The 23,137-nt window shown below is 45.0% G+C and overlaps 2 protein-coding genes across 5 annotated transcripts in view; both read right to left on the minus strand.

Annotated features, from left to right (window-relative positions):
• Nucleotides 1–583: 583 nt before the first annotated feature.
• On the minus strand, nt 584–1,642 carry dnaaf19 (dynein axonemal assembly factor 19). Of its 2 annotated transcripts, none has more exons than XM_080905599.1 (3): nt 1,532–1,642; nt 1,024–1,224; nt 584–849 (listed from the first exon to the last, which is right to left on the minus strand). In XM_080905599.1, exons 2-3 carry the CDS (start codon nt 1,167–1,169, stop codon nt 747–749), a joined length of 249 nt encoding a protein of 82 aa, XP_080761725.1. In that variant the 5' UTR covers nt 1,170–1,224; nt 1,532–1,642; the 3' UTR covers nt 584–746. The 2 variants fall into 2 exon arrangements, with proteins under 2 accessions (XP_080761725.1, XP_080761724.1); XM_080905598.1 differs by having other exon boundaries at nt 1,024–1,235; nt 1,532–1,639.
• A 763-nt stretch (nt 1,643–2,405) lies between these two features.
• LOC308410957 (rho GTPase-activating protein 27-like) overlaps nt 2,406–23,137 on the minus strand; it is a 45,266-nt gene continuing 24,534 nt past the window's right edge. The window contains exons 4-22 of one of the 3 annotated variants that reach the window (XM_080904622.1): nt 21,406–21,618; nt 17,856–18,005; nt 17,625–17,780; nt 17,300–17,365; nt 17,135–17,194; nt 16,964–17,059; nt 16,804–16,884; nt 16,622–16,687; nt 14,974–15,041; nt 14,799–14,880; nt 12,968–13,069; nt 12,771–12,893; nt 12,620–12,692; nt 12,245–12,361; nt 11,746–11,844; nt 7,886–7,963; nt 7,556–7,690; nt 5,786–5,891; nt 2,406–5,488 (exon numbers count right to left, since the gene is read on the minus strand). In XM_080904622.1, the coding sequence (XP_080760748.1) occupies nt 5,311–5,488; nt 5,786–5,891; nt 7,556–7,690; nt 7,886–7,963; nt 11,746–11,844; nt 12,245–12,361; nt 12,620–12,692; nt 12,771–12,893; nt 12,968–13,069; nt 14,799–14,880; nt 14,974–15,041; nt 16,622–16,687; nt 16,804–16,884; nt 16,964–17,059; nt 17,135–17,194; nt 17,300–17,365; nt 17,625–17,780; nt 17,856–18,005; nt 21,406–21,618 (2,049 nt within the window). In that variant the 3' untranslated portion in view covers nt 2,406–5,310. Of the gene's footprint in view, nt 5,489–5,785; nt 5,892–7,555; nt 7,691–7,885; nt 7,964–11,745; nt 11,845–12,244; nt 12,362–12,619; nt 12,693–12,770; nt 12,894–12,967; nt 13,070–14,798; nt 14,881–14,973; nt 15,042–16,621; nt 16,688–16,803; nt 16,885–16,963; nt 17,060–17,134; nt 17,366–17,624; nt 17,781–17,855; nt 18,006–21,405; nt 21,619–23,137 lie in introns of all 3 variants that reach the window. The other 2 variants (XM_080904623.1, XM_080904621.1) reach the window with 2 other exon arrangements.

Consider the following 23,137-nt stretch of genomic DNA (forward strand, 5'->3'; position numbering starts at 1 on the left):
TTTATAGTGACTTACTTTTCATTTTTCACTTCCTGTAATAAAAACTCATCTCAGTGTCTTTCACAGTTGGTCACATGTGAGCGGTTTCGCTCTGTCACGCTTGTTAGTGCTCAGCCTTCATCCAGAGATGAAGCTGAGCGGTGGGTCTGGAGCGCCCCCTGCTGCTCAGTGTGAGAATCTGAAATCAGAGGAGTGAGGACAGAAGAAACCCAGAACTGCACACCTGTCCACACCTGATCTGCTACTGTTACGCTCTCAGGGTGGGGCTACCTGCACGACTACCTGATGACCTCTGACCTCAGTGTTGGGTCAGTAAATGATAAATGGCCTGTATTTCTATAGTGCTTTACTAGTCCTAAGGACCCCAAAGTGCTTTACACAACCAGTCATCCACCCATTCATCCACACATCCACACACTGGTGATGGCAGCTACATTGTAGCCACAGCCACCCTGGGGCGCACTGACAGAGGCGAGGCTGCCGGACACAGGCGCCACCGGGCTGTTGGGTCAGTACAGTGAAAGACGTCCACAGCTCACAGGTGAGTGGACAGGTGTAGGAGTCAGTGATGCTGGGAGAATGGTTCACGTTCTTCAGGTTTATTAGAAATGATGAATTGTTACATCTGATCTCTTTTCCTGTTTACAGCTTTCATCATGTGTCACATGTTCTGACATCACAGCAGGACTATAAAAGACTCTGTGGGCTACAGCGTGTCAGTCCACGCTGGTCCAGGTGAGTGGACATCACTTGTTGCTCGGGGCGACGGGGTTCCAGGGCTGTTTCCGCAGTGCGCCGTCTTTATCTTTCTTCTCCAGAGGCTTCATGTGGCAGGCCAGGACCAGGTCTCTGAGGGGCATATAAACCACACCCAGCTGTGAGAAAAACCTTTAAAGCATCACTGACCAGGGCCCTGCTGGACTCAGCAGGCCTCGCCAACCAAAGCTCAAAATCTCCTGGAACTCATCCAAAGACCCTGGAAATGCTTTGAAAGAGGTCCAGGCCTCTCCAGGAGCCGCCTACCTGAACTGGTCGTAGGACGCTCTCTGGCAGACGGCTCTCAGCTTGGCGTCGTTCTCACGCTGATGTCGCCGCTCAGACTCGACTGCCACCTGCAGCTCTCTCTCCAATGCAGAGAAGTCGATGATGTCACACTGTGACATTGCCATCTCCTGATGATGTCTCACAGCTTCTTGACTTCCTGTAAGTCACGGACTGAACTTCCTGTTTAAGTACTGAGATCATCAGAAATGCAGAAAAATAAAAGTGAGCCTAAGATCACTTCTGATGGAATTCTAATAAGAAAGCAGATAGGTCACATAAAGCCCTCCTCCCTCTGCTGCAGCTCACACCACGGTGCAAACAGCGGTGACATCACAACGTGGCATCACATCAGCTACACCGATCTAATAGTGTACACGGTTATTGGTCACGTGACCTCACAGCTGCTAACTAAAGCAGCTTTGATCCAGCGGAAGTTGAAAACACGACCGGGTCCTGAACGCAGCTCGAGTCTGTCGTCAGTGCTCACCTGTAACAGCCTGAATCCTCTCTGTGTTCACCTAAACTCAGGCGCTCTCACTCCCTCCGTGAACTCTCTCGTCTCTGATCGAAAACAAACCGTTTCCATGACGACGCGCCGCTCGTGTCTTCTTCTCCTCTTCTCTGAGCGATGTCAGCTCGCTGCTGCCGCCTGTGGCCGCTGGCGGAACTGCAGGGCTGGGATCCGCCTGTACAAAACAGAACAGAATAGCGCGCCACACCATCTGTGCTGGAATAAAATATAAATATTAAACAGGAGAAATATTTAAAAAAATAAATAAGAGAAAGACATGATGATTGTGATCCGGACGAATCTGGACAGGATCAGGATCACCGTGATCACACAGTGACTTATAAACCAAACAGGAAGCCATAACGAAGCCTCCACTGTTTCCACACTTTCTACTTCAGTAATATTAGCTGATAAGGTAATATTTCTATACAACATCTCATAGGTTTATGTATTTTATATGTCATATATAGTGTATATGTAGCACACAATCGTAAAGAAATGAAACATGCAGTCAACTGAGCCTTGTGGCACAATTCATTGTAAGAAGTTACGAACTAAGAATGTTAAAGGCGATCACATTAGACAAGATGAAGGTGTTCGCGTTGCAGGTCGAGCTCAGTGCCGTGAACAGGAAGAGAAATGCTGGTGTTTGCTTATTCTGCAGCTTCTCTCGTCTCTGGTTTTTGTGGTGGTGCAGTTTTTATTTCAGGCAGTATGTTATGAGGAAGGAGCTGATGAAGTATTCCATTAATCACAGTTAACATCACACCTGAAATATTTCATTAAGAATCTTTTATTGTGTGTGAAGTTTGGCGCCCCCTGCAGCCCAGATAAATCCACTGCACCTGGATCAGAACGATAGCATAGAATAACTTTATTTTCCATATCGATGGAAATTTGTTTCCAGTTCATCAACGGATCAATCGAGTCACTTCATATCAACCCATATTTACACATGTATGTACATATGTACATATACAAAACTTCAGCGCAACAATACACATCCCAGCATCTCGTTATTCAGCACACTGACTGATGTTGGCACAAAGAACCTTTTTACTAACTAGAGTCGTCCTAACGCTGTCCTGAGCAGAGGTGGACAGTAACAGCTCTGATGCTCTGCAGGTGGACAAGTCTGTGCTGGAGAAGGTGGGGAGGCACGACCTAGTTGAGAGTCTGGAATGCATGAGCAACAACACAGGTGAACCCACAGCACAGGAGCAGCTCAGCTCTTCCTGGCCTGATTTAATCTGATAATTTAAATCTGAAAGTTTCTTTGTTTTCAGAGAGTTTTCCACTGCAGGAAGCAGGAAGTCTTTTATATCCTGGGTGGGATGTTATCGGGTCAGCACTTTAAGCTGATGCCTTCTTAACGAAGACTGAGATCTGAATGAGATGACTCCTTCCTTAAATTGTTCCTATGAAGTAAAACAGGTCAAAGATTTGATATCCACCTTTGTTGTTGATGCACTAACATGAACAAACATTTGTACTCAAGAGTTTTTTAGTGAATATTTTCCTGAAAAGTAAAATCTGCTGCAGACTGATCAGGATTCACAGCTCAGGTGTTTTGTGTCGTTTTTGTAAGCGCTCAGAGAAGAAGAAGAACCTGTTCACATATTTCTGAAGCACAAGAATGAAGCAGCTGCTGATCATGATGTGAAAGCTTCTGACGAGTCTTATTTTACACCCTCAGGTCCAATGCAGCTCGACAATCCACATCACCGTCTCAGCTGAAACCGCAGAAGATGAGCATCGTCCGACGAGCAGCTGGTACCATGGTAACAGTTTACCATGATCACATCTCCCAAATAACACAAAGAGGCGATACAGCATGTATGACACACAGTTTCACAACAAAGGATCTGAAAACCTGAGATTTCTAACTGCTCTTGTCTTTTATTCGTGTTTATTCAGCGGCTGTTAGCCAATGAAATCACATTATGCAAATAAACTGGGACAGCGGCTACTGACTACGGACAACACAATGCGAACAAAGTTACTAACAGGCAGCTAGCTGGGCTAATGCAACTTGCTGATGGAAGCTTTGCTAGCTTGCACTGTGATTGGTCATTTTTGTTATGATGCCAGGAACGCCAGTAACCAAGCGTGGAGCAGCACATCTGTGAGTCCTCCCACCAAAGCTTCAGCTCTTTGTTGACCTTTGATGATTCACACTTTGGCTTGTCGAGGCTTTAGCAGCCATCTTTGCAGGTTATATTTCTGTCTGGGGTTGTGGTTTTAGTCCTTTGGTGAATTTGTGTTAAATAAAGAGTTTGATGTGTTTGATTTCTGGGTGTGTTGAAGAGAAGCAGACCCAGCAGGACACCGTCATACACGACAGTTTATTTCAAACTAAAGTCAGGAAAATGCCCTCTTGTACAGAAAGGAATATGAAAGGAATATCTTCCCTAACAAAGTAACTTAGTTCTGCATCTGTAGTGCATAGAAACTCACTGCTATAAAAACATACATAACTATTTACAACAGTAAGAACTGTCCTGTAAAATCCACCCCTGGCCGTCATGTAGTTTTAAATCCTTTGTTCTGTGTTCAGTGGAGCCTCCCTTCACTCAGATCTACAGTTTAACAGTCGATAAAGCTTCTGCCTCTCGTTCGGAGTCGAGCGTTTCACATGCGTTTTCTATAATGTTCCATCTGCTGATGAAGCTCCATATTTATGATCATCACATCATAAAGTCTAGAGTTTGATCCAGTGTTTAATACGTTGCATGTTTTATTTAACTTAAACATACTCATGGTATCAACACTGATGTAGAAAATTATTTTGCCGTGTGAATCTGTTTCCCAGCATCAGTGAATGCAGCGCAGTGGTGGCTGCTCTGGTAGATATACCTGAACAGGTGGATGGAGATTCTCAGGATCACATGTGCAGCTGCTCTCCACAGTCTGCCAGGGAGACTCTGTACACCCTCTTTGGGTTGGTGTGACTTTCTGTGAACCAGAAAGTCACACCAAGTCATACCTTGAAGGTAAATTTCCAGTCATCTGCAGAGGAGGGTCTGAAAATTTAAAAATACTTCGAAGGATCGTGTCTGTACAGTGAAGAAGCACAGGATCCTGAGACGGTGCCATTCAATCAGGATACTGTTTGTTCTGCTGTGTTTTAGCTCATTTAAGGCGTGATGCTGAGATGCCGACATGATATACTCAGCATTTACATTTTATATATATGAAATTTATAAAAAGGGTTTTTGGGTCTAGGCAACACAGCCAGCAGGTCCCGGGTCAAAGTTTAACATCCACAGAGTGAAAAAACAAAACAAAAAGGCAACAGAAGATGAGTTCAGAGTTCCACGAGTTTCTCAAAGGGTCCTGAACCAGTCTGGTTTACTGTGAGGCATTCAGAGGTTTAACAGGACATTCACCACTTTGGTATTTTGTCTTGAAGGAGAAACAAACATGCTGGTTTCAAACCTGTCCTGGAGGTTTACCCAGGATCAGTTCCTGTGTTTCGGTCCAGAGAGCTACAAGTCTGGCAAAAGATGTCGTTGTCACATGTTTGATGGTTTTAAGGTGCCAATAAAACGTCAGGTTGGGTCTGCTCCTTTTAAAGAGGAGTGAAGAGGTTTCAGAGCCAACCCTCGGTATCAGGTGGTCCTCTCAGATTCCCACATTTGGCTCCTGGGTCAGAGAGGAGGGGGTGTGTAGGTCCAATGTCCTCGAGGGTGTTGGAAGACTCGCGTCCTCTGAGGGTTCTCGCAGGACGCAGAGTAAATTCCAGGAGTTTCCTTTTAGCTCTCTGAGAAAACAGTCGGGAACTCGTTGAGCAAGAGCTCCACAATCTGGCTCTGGAACACCATATGAATCGTCATATTTGCCGACTCAGTCTCGGGGCGAAGCAGTGTGGGTCCGAACACGATGGCGATACTCTGAACCGACATCCTGTTAGAGTCCTTGTGTTCGATCACCCTGGAGAGGCACAGACAGATACACGTTGTTTCCAAAGCAGACCTAATCACCTTCATGCTCTGCCGCTTCGTTTTTACTTGCAGACTAATTTTATTTTAGCTGACTGATTATTTGGGAGTTACAGATCTATTTCGCCATTGCCATGATCCAGTGCATTCTACACCCTTACCCAGTGTGTAACTGGGACTGTTAGGGGTTATCTGGCAGAGAGCAGGCTGGCCGAGTTAGCAGTGTTTTGGGCACTGCTCACTCCGCTGTCTGTCTGCACTGGTTCATAAAGCCTCAGAGCAAACTCACTTTCGCAGGTGTCTGAACAGCAGCTCCATGGTGTTGTGGTTCGGTAGAGGAAGAGTCTGCACCAGATCCTTCATGTAGGACACCCTCAGGCTGTAGTCTGGGACTTCTGCAAACACACACACAGCTAAGGTTCTGTACTACAACAGTTTAGAGGCATGACGGCACTTTTCGGTGTATCGCTCATCACAAACGTGTGCTGGGATTATTGCGATCTCGTTACTTTGTGTTTCTCTGTGGTCACCGTGACACCAGGAGACCTGACTGGAAGAGTCGACTGCTCGGTCAACCTCTGCACATTTACAACTTATCAGATGTAGTCGTGCAGAAGAATTATGGAAGGAGCAATTCATCGGAAGGACTGTAGATTTTGACCAGTAAATTGAGTAATCTGATATTCTTGCAAAAGAGTTTATCAATGCAATGACCCCAGAGAGATTGGATTGTGAGTTTTGGAGAAAAAGTAACACATCATAAGATAAGATAAGATAACCTTTATTAGTCCCACACGAGCTGATGTTCCGGGAGTGTCATTATAGTCTAAATATAGAGTCCACTCTTTTTAAAAATATTTAATAAAGTCTTCATCTTTAAGCAGTGATGTATTAAATCTCCAGATGTGTTCAGCTGTTCGAGTTTGCAAATATTTAATGCAGGCTAATGTTATTAGTGCTGGAAAGCCAAGAGTTTGCACAAAAACGTAAGTGAACATGAGAAAATTGTTAATGATAATCTAAGAATGCTGTCTGCTTCATTCAAAGGAATATGAGCTTCAGCACAACGAGCTGTAAGAGTAAGAAAAGTTTACTAACTGGAGTCAGAACATTGTCTCCAGTTCTCTTCAGTTTGTGTCCTGATGTCATGTTAAATGACTGTGTGGGTGATGTTCTTAATCATTACTTAGAGTTTGTGCTGTTATGGAGCCCAGTGTGATATTTTGTTTAACCCTAAAAAGAGTTATTGCGATTGCTTTAACTACAGAGGATCTTTTTATTTAGCAGACCTGGAGTGGTGAGATCCTTGGGTCATATCTAGAAAAGTGATCTTGGCGATGATGATGATGATGATGATGATGATGATGATGTGATGCGCAGTGCTGTAAGTTGTGTCGGTTCTTAACTTTGACTTGTGTTCAGATGATGTTAAAGTGGCCCTTTTTCCAGCCTGCTGTACGTCCGGCTACGCTTGTGGTGTCGTTAGAGTAAAATCATAATGTAAAAACTGCAGAATTGTCAGGATGCATGTAGAGATGGAGATCTGCAAGTAATGTCCCAGGTTTTCCTGCTTCACTGAGGAACTGTGTGTGTGCAAATGTATGCGCCGTTCCAATGAGTCTAGAAAGAGTGAAAACAGTTGGATTTACATTGTTGCTCAATCGCAGCTGCCTGATGTTTGATGTTCGATGATCGATGTGAGTCTGTGTGAGTGAAAGACAGAGCGAGCGACAGATTTTGTGTTATAAGCTTCATGTTATGGACGCACAGTGTGAGCACTCAGGTCGCATCAGAGCATCGGGCCGTATAGTGTGAGACCTGCATCGTGACCTACGAACTTCTCACCCCTGCGAGTCAATCGTGCAGTTTGAGCAGGAGCTGAATAACGCGACTGAAAAAAAAAGTGTATGCCCAGCTTTACCCTCCTTCAGGTAAGAGCTGGGTTAAAGACATAAGATAAAAACACGAGTAGACCAGGGCTACTGCAGGTCTGGTACAGTGTGTGACATTTCCTTTGCTGTGTATTAACATGTATGTGTCAAACAGCGTGTGTACTGACGGATGGCGGCGATGAACTTTTCGAAGACGCTGAAGGGAAACAGCGGCTCTGGAAGCTCCCGCAGGAAAAGCTTGAGAGCGCCGGTGATCACGTGAATCTCCTCCCACTGTCCGTCCTCCAGGTCCAAGTGCTCCTCTGCAGAAACAGAGGACAGCTTCAGTCTTCTGAAACCAAACTTTAGATCAAACAGACTTTGGGTTCAGATCCATCTGTTAGACGCGAACAGCTTCGTGTTGCCGCCGCAGGTCTGAACGATCCATCAGACCGTTTGAATCCAGGGAGAAATCACGTGACCGTTACCGAACATGAACTGAGTCAGCGACGCATTACCGTGGTCGGCTTTGTGTCGTAGTTTCTGGATCACGGCTAGGTTTCCGCTCACTCTGTAGATCCCGTCCACGTCCAGACCTGAACACAGCGAGTGAAGCCAGTTAGTAGACAAACACCTCTGTCCAGTTCATCAGTCGCTGGGTTACACCTTTAAGAATTGTTTCATTTCCACCTTAGACAAAAACAACATCTGAATTCTGTTGCACAACACTTCACCATAAATCCCTGTTTCAGTGCTGTATGGCTGCAACATCATGTTAGATTCAGTACGACTACAAATCCAAGCTAATGAGCGAAATTGACCCACCTTCAACCATTAAATCACAACACGATGTGAGCCTTAACACACACACACACACACACACACACACACACACACACACACACACACACACACACACACACACACACACACAGTGGGGCAAAAAAGTATTTAGTCAGCCACCGATTGTGCAAGTTCCCCCACCTAAAATGATGACAGAGGTCAGTAATTTGCACCAGAGGTACACTTCAACTGTGAGAGACAGAATGTGAAAAAAAATCCATGAATCCACATGGTAGGATTTGTAAAGAATTTATTCGTAAATCAGGGTGGAAAATAAGTATTTGGTCAATAACAAAAATACAACTCAATACTTTGTAACATAACCTTTGTTGGCAATAACAGAGGTCAAACGTTTACTATAGGTCTTTACCAGGTTTGCACACACAGTAGCTGGTATTTTGGCCCATTCCTCCATGCAGATCTTCTCGAGAGCAGTGATGTTTTGGGGCTGTCGCCGAGCAACACGGACTTTCAACTCCCGCCACAGATTTTCTATGGGGTTGAGGTCTGGAGACTGGCTAGGCCACTCCAGGACTTTCAAATGCTTCTTACGGAGCCACTCCTTTGTTGCCCGGGCGGTGTGTTTTGGATCATTGTCATGTTGGAAGACCCAGCCTCGTTTCATCTTCAAAGTTCTCACTGATGGAAGGAGGTTTTGGCTCAAAATCTCACGATACATGGCCCCATTCATTCTGTCCTTAACACGGATCAGTCGTCCTGTCCCCTTGGCAGAAAAACAGCCCCATAGCATGATGTTTCCACCCCCATGCTTCACAGTAGGTATGGTGTTCTTGGGATGCGACTCAGTATTCTTCTTCCTCCAAACACGACGAGTTGAGTTTATACCAAAAAGTTCTACTTTGGTTTCATCTGACCACATGACATTCTCCCAATCCTCTGCTGTATCATCCATGTGCTCTCTGGCAAACTTCAGACGGGCCTGGACATGCACTGGCTTCAGCAGCGGAACACGTCTGGCACTGCGGGATTTGATTCCCTGCCGTTGTAGTGTGTTACTGATGGTGACCTTTGTTACTTTGGTCCCAGCTCTCTGCAGGTCATTCACCAGGTCCCCCCGTGTGGTTCTGGGATCTTTGCTCACCGTTCTCATGATCATTTTGACCCCACGGGATGAGATCTTGCGTGGAGCCCCAGATCGAGGGAGATTATCAGTGGTCTTGTATGTCTTCCATTTTCTGATGATTGCTCCCACAGTTGATTTTTTCACACCAAGCTGCTTGCCTATTGTAGATTCACTCTTCCCAGTCTGGTGCAGGGGCCCGTTCTTCGTACCTCGCTTACTACATCCAAGATCAAATCATCACGCTAACTTTGAGCTCGCTAATCCGGTTCTCCGAACACACCTGCTGTTGACGATTAGTACAGCTGGATGAAGTAATGTGAGATCACTGGGTGGCTTAACAGGGGCTACGCATCGATAGTAGAAACATTGATCGGCAACCCTCTGATTGGTCGGCGAAAATGTCGAAGGAGCGCGCTCGGTATTTTTCGGCAGCAGAGGAAGAACCCTTGAGTGAGGGATTTCAGGAGTTTCAGAGTTTAATTAAAACGCAAGGGAACACTGCAAAGGCTGCAAAAGCAAGGAGAGAGGGCTGGCAGGAAGTTGCTGACAAATTAAACTCGTAAGTGATTTAATAATAACAATAATAATGGAGTGGATTTATATAGCGCTTTACAATGCCACAATGCCTCCACCAGTGTGTGAATGTGAGAGTGAATGAATAGTGGCATTGTAAAGCGCTTTGGGTGCCTTGAAAAGCGCTATATAAATCCACTCCATTATTATTATTATTATTCAGTCACTCTCGCATTCAGACACTGGTGGAGGCAGCTACGGTTGTAGCCACAGCTGCCCTGGGGCAGACTGACAGAAGCGAGGCTGCCATATCGCGCCATCGGCCCCTCTGGCCAACACCAGTAGGCGGTAGGGTAAATCTATTATATTATATTACATTATATTATATTATATTATATTACATTATATCCTCTTTCACATTAGAGCCACAACAGGACCCACTAGAACATGGGAACAAGTAAAAGTGGAATATAAGAATATGCTACAGAATGGTAATATTTATCACTTATATTGCTTTTAGTCTCTTGGAAAGAGACCCTGAAATAATCTGTTTGTTTATAACAGCAACCAAGAAAAGGGCAGAGCAAACAAAGACAGGTGGTGGTCCTGCACCCCCTCGTCAACAAGTTGGTTAAGTGAATAATACCCTCACGGGAAAATCGATATCTCTCTATGAGCACACTGTCGCGCTGAGCTAAAGGATCCTGTCTGTCCCGCAATATACGCTGAATTCTGAAAACTCTCCTTATCAATCTTGCACCTTCCGCAATGGGCTGCTCGCGTAAACGGACAGGACATGGCTGCGACAGGCTTCCCAAATCCACCTTCGCTTTTATAGCCGTGGTCTCTCATCTTGATTACACGAAGTAATTTACTATTACTACTCTGAAATATGAATTGAATCTGAAATAATCAAATACATGGAATAGAATGATTAATAGTACATTTCCCTTTTTTTAGGAAATGACCTGTATGTATCTGTGTGAAATCAATAAAAGGATCAAGTGCTGCATTATCTTTACATTGATGTTATTTATTTATGGTGAAACAGTGGTGGAATATTGTTGTTGCTTTCGTATGAATGAAGCGGACATACCTGCGTGGCCGCGATCTAATCCTGTTTACATAAAGTAAGCCTGCTCCCGAGCAGGTTTACGCTTACGGCTCTGTTGCTATGACAGCAAGTCCCGGATGAGCTTCGGGGAACCGAACGATCCAAGATCAGGCGAAAACGTCAACAATCTCATCCAGCTAACTTACTTAGCGAGGTACGAAGAACGGGCCCCAGGTCTACAATACTTTTCCTGGTGTCCTTCGAAAGCTCTTTGGTCTTGGCCATGGCGGAGTTTGGAGTCTGACTGTTTGAGGCTGTGGACAGGTGTCTTTTATACAGATGATGAGTTCAAACAGGTGCCATTCATACAGGTAACGAGTGGGGGACAGAAAAGCTTCTTACAGAAGACGTTACAGGTCTGTGAGAGCCAGAGATTTTCCTTGTTTGAGGTGACCAAATACTTATTTTCCACCCTGATTTACGAATAAATTCTTTACAAATCCTACCATGTGGATTCATGGATTTTTTTTTCACATTCTGTCTCTCACAGTTGAAGTGTACCTCTGGTGCAAATTACTGACCTCTGTCATCATTTTAAGTGGGGGAACTTGCACAATCGGTGGCTGACTAAATACTTTTTTGCCCCACTGTAAACACACGTTTTGATGTGCCTTGATGCATGCTCAATCATCCAGGTAAGTCAATCCCAAATAGGGATGGGTACCGGTATCCGGTGCCATGATGGCACCTAATCCCAAAAGGTTGATTGTTCATCTGAATGTTTCTCACACTGAAAACGTTACGTCCAGATGAACAGTTAACCTTTTGGGATGTTTTGTTGTGCGTTTCCTGTAGCGCGTGGGTAACATGTGTGCCTCCGTCACCTCTGCGCTCCACTGTCCTGATGCACTTCTCCACAAACTTGGGGATGGTGCTGTGTTCTCGGTGGCACAGAGTGTCCAGGTGGCAGCCAAAGACGTTGTCTGGAAGACATTTCCAGTCTGATCAACGAGCTGCATGTTTCTGTGTCATCAGGCTTAGCATCATTTTACAGTTTTCATATCGTCTACATCGTGATTCACTCTTGATAAACTCATATTCGGATGCATTACTGTTTTACTATGTTTTTCTGTTCATCTCTGGATCTTGTATTTACCCGTGCGCTGTGCACATGTTGATGTAAATGGGTTAACTCAGCTGCTAATTTCACTCATTAAACTAACACCAAATGAATATACAGGTGAGTCTGTTGTTGTAGCGAGTTAGCTTTGGATCACTGAGCGGGTTCATGCAGGTAAACATCTGCATCTGATAGAAAAGTCAATGATATTCACAGTTTGTAGCATTTAAAGGTCGGTGCATGTGATCGGGAGGCCTTTTTACCTCTGATGTATCCTCGCTCTTTGACGCTCTGCAGAGTCGGCCTTCGCTGCAGGAAGCGTCGCAGTTTGGACCGAACTCGCGTCTGCTCCGTGTCAGCTCCTGATGGGATCCTGCTCGCTGAAGATGCAGCAGAAGAAGAAAGTGTTCAGTGTTACTATGACAACCACTGTGCAATACCTGCCAATAAAACGTTCTTATTAATAAACTTATTCCATCACTCTGTGGGTCATTTTGAAAAGACATCAGAAACACCAGCTGGTAACATGTTTCCGCTCAGGGCCATCCTGTGCTCCTTTCCTGAGCTTTTAATGCTTCAGACCTTCATCAGGCCGAGTCTGCACAGATGTTGGAGATGGTTAAAGTTCAAAGACTCACATATCGATCTCCTGTCTTTGTCCTCTTTGTCTGAAGAACCATCGTCTTCACTGTCTGATAGGTGCTCCTGGTCCTGAAAGCAGACTTCACTGTAAGCCAGTTCGCTCTGAAACAAAGAGCCTGAACGAGGCACGAGGCTTCGAAGGATTACCGGTCTGTGTGCTCCGTCTGGCACCAGCTGTCCGATGGTGTCCTGGATCACTTTGAGCCAGTCGCTGATGATGCTCTCCTTGTCGTACTGCATCAGATACTCGCAGCCCTGACGTGTCTTCAGCTGCACACAAACACCACAGTGGTCTTCATCAAGCAGGTAAGAAGGGAAGCTGATGTAACTGGGGTAAAAAGTACCTCTAGAACGTTCTTCTTGGATGACTTGTCTTTGCAGGCCCAGCTCACCGAAGCTCCTCTGAGTTCAACGGTGTATTCTGGAACAATCTGTGACGCTTTGCTCTGAGGGAAAACAAGTCATCATCATCCTCCTCCTCATGGCCGTCATAATTATAAGTTATAATAAGTTATATAGTCATGTGGTTCGTGTATTTTGACTTTTGTTGCCATGATGCCAGGTCTCTCTTGGAAATGAGATTTTTAATCTCAATGAGATTTTTTTCACCTGGATAAGGACTAATAATAAAAGTAATCATCATCCTCATCCTTCTCATCATCATCATCCTCATTCTCCTCCTCCTCATTGCCGTCATAATCATCATCTTCATCATAACCTCCCTCCTAATGTTCGTTCCTCCGAGTCCACCCAGTCTTTTAAATTGCGTCTTAAAACTTTAGTCTGGCTTTTGATTCAAACTACTTTGTTACTTCGTGGCTAGTTTTTGTTTCAAACAGTTGTATATTGTTTCCTTTTAACTCTTTCTTTTCATTCTGTCTTGTGCTTTTGCTCTGACCGACTCTGAAGCACTTTGGTCAACTTTGTTGTATTTTTATTTGCAATAGAAATAAAGTTGATTTTTTATTTTTTATTACCTTCCTCCTCCTCCTCATCATCACCATAGTTTAATAGCACAATAGGATCAATGATTCATGGATGGAAATCTAAAGTTTCTATATCGTAGCCATTTATTAATGCTGGCGGTATTGTTTGTGTTTAATAACTCATTGAATTCCTTCTCACAAGTTAGTTTTTCTCTGTTTGCCTTGTTCATTTATTAGATCAATCTAAGTCTTCCACATATGAAATCCAAACATTTCTCAGGTATTTAGTCCTGAGAAATGTTATTACTACAGAGAGTAGAAAACACAAGTAATGGTTCGAGGCAGAAGGTGCATTAGGGTGTTTGTCCTTTGTCACGTGGTGTGAGCAGAATCATCTGCAGCTCAACGTGGCAAAGACCAAGGAACTGATCGTGGACTTCAGGAAGACCAGGAAACACTTGACCCCTGTTTCAATCCAGGGGGTCAGTGTTGACATTGTGGAGGACTATAAATACCTTGGAGTACACATTGACAATAAACTGGACTGGGCTAAAAACACCACAGCACTTTACAGGAAGGGCCAGAGTCGTCTCTATTTTTTGAGGCGACTGAGGTCCTTCAACATCTGCCAGAAAATGCTCAGGATTTTCTATGAGTCTGTTGTGGCCAGTGCGATCCTCTATGCTGTTGCATGCTGGGGGAGCAGGCTGAGGGTCGCAGATGCCAACAGACTTAATAAACTGATCCGTAAGGCCAGCAATGTTGTGGGGATGGAGCTGGACTCCCTCAAGGTGGTGTCGGAGAGGCGGATGCTGTCCAAGATAAAGACAATGTTGGATAACACCTCCCACCCACTCCATGACATGTTGGTCAGTCACAGGAGCTCGTTCAGTGAGAGACTGAGATTACCGAAAAGCACCACTGAACGACACAGGAAATCATTCCTGCCTGTGGCTCCCTGTACAACGCATCCACTTAACACACTGTTTACTGCTACAGCTACACATGTTTCTTTTCCAGCTATTTATTTATAAGTGACTTATGTATGTATGTATGTATGTATGTATGTATGTATATATATGTATATATTGTACTATTCTTAGTTAGCGTATTGTCTGTCTTGTCTTAATGTTGGTTTAAAATGGAGCACTGTAACAAAAAATAATTTCCCCCAGGGATCAATAAAGTATTCTGATTCTGATTCTGATTCTGATTGAGCTCCTGTTGGACTCTGTAAACTGATTCTTACTGCATTCCCGGCTGGTCGGGGGTCTTTATGGAATGTGAGGATCCCTCCATGCAGGACAGTCCACGACTGGCTCCAGTTCTTCCTGTCCAAAAATCAGCAGACACAGTTACCTCCGACAAAACCCACAGAACAGATACGAGCACACACCTTACCTTTACAATTGTTGTGCTCTCACCTGATCTTTTTTCCATTTTCAGCCACTTTAGTCTTGTTGAGAATCCCTGCTTTCTCCAGCAGGTGTCCCTGTAGGAATGCAGACACACAGCTGAGTCCTCAGGTTACCTGCTTTGAAATGTGACTCCTCTGCAAACACGGGAGTGGTGAGGGTCTAATGAAAGGCCTTTTATCAGCCTGTCTCATTTCATCCATCAGTCTGATCAGTGCTGGAAACATTTTTAAATACCTGAAAATCTTTCCAGGAACCAAACTCAAGGATTTATGTGATTATTCAAGGACACCTAAAACATTCTCGGCGGACAGAGGACCTCCTCACGGACACAAACAAGGCCTCGAGAGACCTCTTTGCATCCCTAATTAAAACATGACTGAACTTTTCATCTGACAAAGGAGGAGTTTGCTTTCAGGAAACACAGGAGGGACTTTACTACCACGTGAACCAAAGCTTCTCCACAGCAGCCATTTTCACAATCCACTGTGTTACTCATGCATTAATCAAGGTTGAGCCTTGAAACTCCCACTGCCCTCGTGCTGCTGATGCTCTCCTCTCTGCGAGGCGGTCAGCTGATGCAGCACACCTGTACCTTCAACTTGATAAAAGCTGGCCCAGGTGTGGTGACTTTTATTCATTCAGCAGAACTTACTGTGAGTTTGTTTTTAATAAATTCTACTTCATGTAATGTTGTCATGCACACACTTCTTGTTGTTTAGCTTGAGGCAGTAACACATGGAGTGGTGTCTGGGAGGGTAAACTCCTTTGGTAAGCTTACCGCTTGAGTCATAGTTAATGGCCAGCTTGCTTTGAAGTCTGCAACTATTAAACTTAGCGTTTGTTGATTTTAGCATTGGGTCCAAGATTTCTGGGAGTGTTTGGTTTTGGTCCTTGGCTCGTCATCAGAGACGATCTGCACATCTGCACATGGGGTGTTCACGGACACTGGGATGCACACAGCAGCATCTTCTTTTCATCTGCTCTCAGTTTTTATGTCTTAAACCATTTTCCTCATGAACTCTGGACAATGTGCACATGTTTCCTTTGCAGGTGGTTTCCTGTTTTATTTGTTGGTGCTCCTTTGAACATTGCACAGAGTGAGTGAAGCAGCAGGTCAAAGACCAGCTACGTTCGTGTATAGAATCAGGCCAGGAATGTCTGCTGAGGCTACAGGAGAAGTAGGAGGACCACCAAAGTGTGGTGTGAACCTGTGGACAAAGTCTGATTCCGTGTGCACACCAGCCTCCAGTGTGGACACAGTCAGAGATGCTGTAGTTACCAGAACTAACAGCAGGGCCATAGAAAGAGACCAATCAGACCCTCAGACCCGTTAATGTGTGATGGATCGGTGTTATTGAGCGATTTAAGGGTTAGTGGAGAAACACTGAGCAACTTTCTGGGCAAATTCAGCCTTACAGTAAAAATCTAAACACCGATAAACACACTTGAACTTCATGGTGTCAGGAAAAATCTTTCTAAATGTTTAACACGTAATACTGAGGAAGCACAGCAGGTGGCGCTGTCAGTCTGAACTGCCCAAAAAGTTCCCGTCAGGCAGTGGTTAGTAAGATGTTAATGTGATGAGTTAGTGGAACCACATCTACTGGAAACCTTCACTAATCTTCCCAACAGCCAATCAGGTGCCAAGACCTACATGCTGTGAGCTGGACCCTGTGCTCTGATTGGACAGATTCCTCTTCAGTCTGCACCTATTAGAGAGCTTGATGGGGGAGAACAGGATGACATCAGATCGACAAATGAACGAATGGATGAGCGGGAACGAGCGAGTCAATGCGAATGAATGGAGCCGTGATAGTGACACAGGTAAGTGTCTACCTGTGGACTGTCGGGGGAGGCGTGTCTGCTTATCATGTCAGTGTGATCGGAGAAGTTCCTCCGGTGGCCATGGGAACACGTCTGAAACCCAGAAACCAGTTAAAGTCTGTGTGACGCAGGCCTAAAAAGGTTGTTGCTGTACCGTAAAGTTTTCACTCACGTCTTCTCCCATGCTGACTCTCAGCTTCCTGGCCTGCAGCGATGCTCCGTCCTCACAAACTCCATTTCCCATCAGACTTTGGGGCACTGAGGGAATCTGTAACAGTCAGCAAACCAATGGATTAATGCAAATAAAAAGCAGACACACAGATGGCGCTGACCAACTGATTACCTGAGGATCCTTCAGGTCCAGGTGAGCTCTGGGTATCAGGCCCAAGCTCTGCTGAGGATGCTGTGGAGAGAAAAAGGCACAAATGTGGGAGAATATTCGGAACAATCCAAGGACTGTCATTGATGGGTGGCAATGAACCGTGTGCTCAGTCTGTGTGTGTGGTACCGTTCTAAAGTTGGCGTTGTTGTCTTTATGGTCGCCTACAGGATAGTCTTCCTCTGGCAGGGGAGGCTTTCAGTAATCAGAGTAAGAGGAGTCATTGGAGGAAGTTCACCATTTTAATCAAACAACCCTGAATCCTCATTAACACAAAGACCACCTGTTCACTAAGCATCACCTGATACAGCTGATAAAATATCAGATGGATTTCAGTTTTTCAGCTGTTGAAGTGACATTTTGACATATTTCACAATTTAAAAAATGACTAAGTTTGTTGTTCTAGTTTCTGTTCTGACTTTGAACCTGGTCATCGTTTTAAACTGGGTCGTACCGGGCCGCCCTCGTGCTTCCTGTGGGTTGCAGATCCAGGTGGGGGTGACGGGGAGGATGGCTCAGGTAAATTCCAGGATGTGGTTCGTGTGCTGCGGTTGAAGTAGTAAGGTCTCCCTGAGACTTCATCAAACACCTTCTCCCAGCCACCAGAGCCCTGACGGGAAGCACGACGACATCACTTTGAGGACCTGATAATGGACTGGGGGGTTATGAAGGCAGTGATTCAAACCTGAGAGGAGGCGGGGGAGATGGAGGTCAGCTGACCCCCTTCTTTTCCCTTGGACCGGTCCAGGTCTCTAACCGGCACGGGTGGAGGATTGCGAGAGTTGTTCATGTGGTTGGTTCCAGGCTGCCTCCCGCTGTCCTGCTCAGTGTGGCCCTGCACAGAGGTCAGCACAGCAGGACTGTCTGCTTTGGTTCTGTCATCAGATTTGTTGTTGTCACTGCATTTATACTTCCTGCTTTCCTCCTTCACACTCTTACATGTTCTGTGTCGTACTCTGATCTTCATTGTAATCACATTTTTGTATTTTTAATGAAATTGTACATTTTTCCTGCTTTACTTTATTCCTCTGCTAAACTTACAAATCCTTCATTTCAAGTCAAGTCAAGTCAAGTTGGCTTTATAGTCACTTCAACCATATACAGTCAGTACACAGTGAGGCGAAACAACATTCCTCCAGGACCAAGGTGCTACATGCAACATAAATTTACAACATAAATTAACAGAAAACACTAAACTAGCTAACTAAGAGGCCTAGTTAGCTGCTAGCAGAGACAAGACAGACTGACCTAACATAAATTACAGCATAAATTAACAAAAACTAACTATCTAAGGAAGCCTTTTTTTTTTTTTTTTGTTAACAGACAGCAGACAACAAAGTGCACGTGCAAATGTGCAAACATGAGCAGCAAAGTGACAGTGTGACAAAAAAACACAACGTAACATAATAAAAAGGTTTTGTGATGATGAGTTGAGGCAGTGGAGGAACAGTAAACATTCCTTAGTGTAGCAGCAAAAATTAGGAAGTAAAGAAGTTAGTGCAGAAAGTCCAGTAATAATATTGTGCGAAAGAGCATTTACAGGTTGGTGTGTACGATGGTTTGGTGGTGTAGGTCAGTGTGTTTGCGCTTGTGTTGATTAGTCAGTCCAGTCTCAATGTTTTGAGGTAGTTGAGTTAAGCTGAGTGATAATGTTTGTGTGTGTGTGTTTATCAGTCCATTTGTTTATAGATTTAATTTTATATACAGTTCTTTGGGTGTAATTCCTACCCTTTGGTTTATTTATTCCACTGTTTAATATTACTTATACAAACTTTAAGTAGTTCGTGCTCTGTACAATGATGATCAGGCCTGTCTTCTGCTGTTTGCACACTAGAAGTTAAAACTTGTCTGTGGCTGTGGACCAAATTCACTAATCCAGCGGTCCCCAACCGTGTTTTGCCCCACGGACAGTTTAATGTCAGACAATATTTTCATGGACCGGCCTTTAAGGTGTTGCGGATAAATACAACAAAATAAAAGGATACGACCAAGACAAAAACTGGTATTTTGTAAATATAATAATAAACGTGAATTCACTGTGTGATTGTGTAACTTTATTAGCAGCGTCCTCCTGAAATGCACCAACAACAGAGTAACATCCTCTCTGCCCCTTAATGCTCTGGTCACTATGGTAACGTGTAAATATTTTTTTTCTGGGAAGACCCAGGCAAACCGAGTTAACGATAAAATATGGTAAATGGCCTGTTTTTGTATAGCGCTTTACTAGTCCCTAAGGACCCCAAAGCGCTTTACACATCCAGTCATCCACACATTCACACACACATCCACACACACATTCATACATTCACACACTGAAAACCATAAATTTCACACCCGAGTCTACGCTCTCATGGTCCGGTAGCGGGCCGTGGCCCGGGGGTCGGGACCGCTGCACTAATTCACAGAAAAATACTGACGACATAAAATATATAAAACGTCTTAGACTCATATGTGACACCTGAAACAATCTCATCAGGCTACAGTGATAGTTGGCTACAGACATGAGAGAAAGGGGCACAGGGCTCATGGATGCCTGCTCAACCAGTAAGACAAACTGGTGTCCAGTAACTGGTCACCGGATCCCTGTGGAACAGACGCCACATGCTCATATTACAGCTGATAAAACTTTAAGTACCTCTGAGCTGCACACAGCGGTGAGTTTGGAGTGGAACACAATGGAAGGTCAGAGTGACGATGGCAGAGAAATCCAACGAGCCATTCGTACAAATGTTCTCCAGATACGCTTTGTTTGTAACGCTGCCATCACTAAACTTTGTTGACCACTTACATTGGTGTGTAATCTGTCGCTACAGCATGATGAAGCGCACTACCTCAGCTGTGCATCATCAGCCTTCAGCCCTTCTTCTGTCTGGACCGTCGTCTCCTGTCACGTCACTCCCAGCAATCATCGTTTTAGGAAACGAGCGTACACATCATCTACGTCTCGCTCAAAATGGATTTTTCTGATTTCGTCCGATTCTGAAATCTTAGATTTCTGCTCTTCCTTAGTGTGTTTAATGCTAGCTTAGCTGAGCTTTTATGTGTTATCCAGTGCTGCTCTTTTAATGCCGCCGTGGTGTCTGACCTGTCGTTTACCTTCGAGTTCATTTAGATTTCAGTCACTTCCTGTGCTGTCACACTGCTTTGAATCCAGTGTTTTAGTAACTCCAGGGCTGCTGCCCGATGGCAGCTTTAACTCAGTAAATGCAATTACTTTCTTTTCTTTTTGTAATCCTGATGCACTGTTAAGAAAAGAACCAGATGTTGTTCCTGCAGCCTCAGCTGCCCGTCCTGCGCCCCCGCCTTCTCTACCACACCTGCAGTGTCGCTTATGGACGTGGCGTCCTGCAGCTGCTGGACTATCAGCGTCACCTGAAAGGACGTCTCATGCAGGACACGAGCAAAGTGTTGGAAGGAGAGAGTAAGGCTGAGGATGGGCAACTCTCAGTCTGTGCCTGGATTGAAATAACTTTTTTATCCACAAGTCCAAACGCCTACTGCAGATGTGTCCTCGTGTTCAGTAAGACTTTAAGTGTAGCGTTCAGTTTGTGTTGTTTGTCCGGCTCCTGAAAAGCTCGGAGAACTTTCACTTTTATCACAAGATGTTGGAAACTGCACAGAAGGTAAACATTATTTCGTGATGCCAGGCTCATGATACAGCTGAGGCATGTTGTCTGTACAGAAACAGTCGCGTGTGCAGAGCGAGGCGTCTGAAACAGAAGTGAGCAGCTGCTCGTGGATGTGGGGCAGAAATGTCACAGAAATGTGCACGTAGACCGTGGAGCAGATAGTCCATCCATGAACACTGGCACAAACTTCTGTCAGAGCACGCTACCGATCACAACCACATTCACTTCCTCTTACAAAGCTCTTCACAATAAAACAGGAAACCTGTGAAAATGAACCATATATCATGCAAACACTCTTTTCAATATTTTAAACCCATTTTACTCCTTTTAGAAGGAATTCCTGCATTTTTCTAAATATCGATTTGAACCTGTAAGCGTATGGGTTCACCATGTGAACCGCACTCATCATCTCTGTTCTTGCACTTCTTTTCCTCAGCTGCACGTCAGCTTCTTTCATCTGTCCTGATAGTTTAGCTCTCGTCTACATTCACATTCCTTTCATGCAGAGTCTTTTGGCGCTGCTGCTTCATCTCCGTTTGGTGTTTAAGTGACCCGAACACAAAGATGAACTCAAAACACACCTGGAAAGGTCAAAGGTCGCCTTACCTGCAATCGGTCCTGTGCGCTGACTGGGCAGTTGGGGCTGGTCATGCCCAAGGAGGTAGAAGATGATGGGCTGTGGTCTGATGTTGAGAGGGAGTGGTCTGTGGGAGGTGGAGAGGAGAGGGAGGAGCCAGAAGGGCCCTGAGGCGGAGCCAATTTCTTCAGAGATGGGACGTTGGCGTAGATGGGCGACAGAGGGTCGGGCAAGCTTTGGTCCTACAGAGAGAGAGAGGATTTCTTCAACCACACCGTCAGACACAAAACAACACACTCTGAGTCGAAGCTGTGACATGTTCACAGTGTGGATTCGTCACAGTGTTTAGACCTCCTGCATGTGACATAACCCGACGACCGGCCGTGTCCTTCCTTCTTCATCTGGACGACAGAGCGCTCTGTGCTGCACGCCTCAGAGCCTCAAGTCATAAAACTATGGAACACAGACAACTATGAGCCCATTTAAAGCCCACCCCCAACCATCACCCACACACGGCAGCATGGCGGTGATGTTATCATCCTGATGGAGATCCAGCTTCATCCGCCTAACTTTCTCCTCAGAGTGAAAAGAATCATTGCAGAAAGCCGAAAATCTGTTTTTAATAAAGTTTACGGGGTTCCCACACCTCTTTTTTTTTTTTTTTTTTTTTTTTTGCCTGTCCCGTTTGGCTCTTTTGCATCAGAATTGTTGTCTAAAGGCAAAGAAAGATGCCCAACGGATTTACTTTACCAAACGGACCATCCCAGCCTTGTCGTAATGGTCCATTTGATTCACCTTTTATTGTTTATTTTATTTTCACTTACTGAATACGGGACAGACTTGACTGGGGGAAAGAAGGGGAGAAAGAAAGAGGGAAAGAGAAACAGCTGAGAAGAGGGACGGGGGAGAAGGGCAAAAACCAAAAACCAACAGAACGGGCAGAGAAAAAAAAATGCATATATCAATCACCTGGATCACCTGCTGAGAAAGAAAAAAGAAAACAAGCAGAAGAGAACAAGAGTAATAGAATAAACAACATCACAATGATATATGGGAATATGACAGTAAATACTAAATGTTAAACATTATTGTGCAGCACATAAGATCAACAGAACACAGTGTGCTTTGAGGTAGGAGCCAAAAAGGGTGTAGTTTGTGGGTGTGATCACCCGTGTGTACACCTGTGAGCATGGACGCGCTTGTTTTTTTTTAAAAAAGGTTCCTTCATGTAATGATCTGCTAGAGGGTGTGGGGGGGCCACAGCCCCGTCCTCCAGGGCATGAAGCAGGTATGGAGGAGATCAAAACTCCAGACATCCAGAGGCCCCCAGAACACAAGAGACCAAGGAAGACCAACAGAGGGGCAGCTGCGCCACTGTCCCGGGTTCCCACAACTCTGCAAGACAGAGGAGCGCAGAGAAGACCACGGGTCCAAAGAGCGAGCGTTAGCAAAGAGCGAGCGTTAGCAAAGAGCGAGCGTTAGCAGGGCTGCAGAGCGAGTCCTTACAGAGACGCTCAGAGCACGGCGACCCACCGAGGACAAAGTCCCCGCTAAACAAGCAGGAACCTGCTGGAGCGTCGGCCTCATTTACGGCAATCATCTGCTGCTGTACAGGAAGAGCTCCCCCCAGGGTTTATAAACAAACACACACACAGTGACTTGCAGTCATTTCCTGCAGACTTTCACTAAGCCTCACGTCTGATTGAGGAAGAAGATCTGGATGTTTTCAGTCTTCAGGGAGTCGAGTCCTCGTGGTGATGA

Source organism: Rhamphochromis sp. 'chilingali' (assembly GCF_963969265.1).
Source record: "Rhamphochromis sp. 'chilingali' genome assembly, chromosome: 15".
Taxonomy (NCBI): domain Eukaryota; kingdom Metazoa; phylum Chordata; class Actinopteri; order Cichliformes; family Cichlidae; genus Rhamphochromis; species Rhamphochromis sp. 'chilingali'.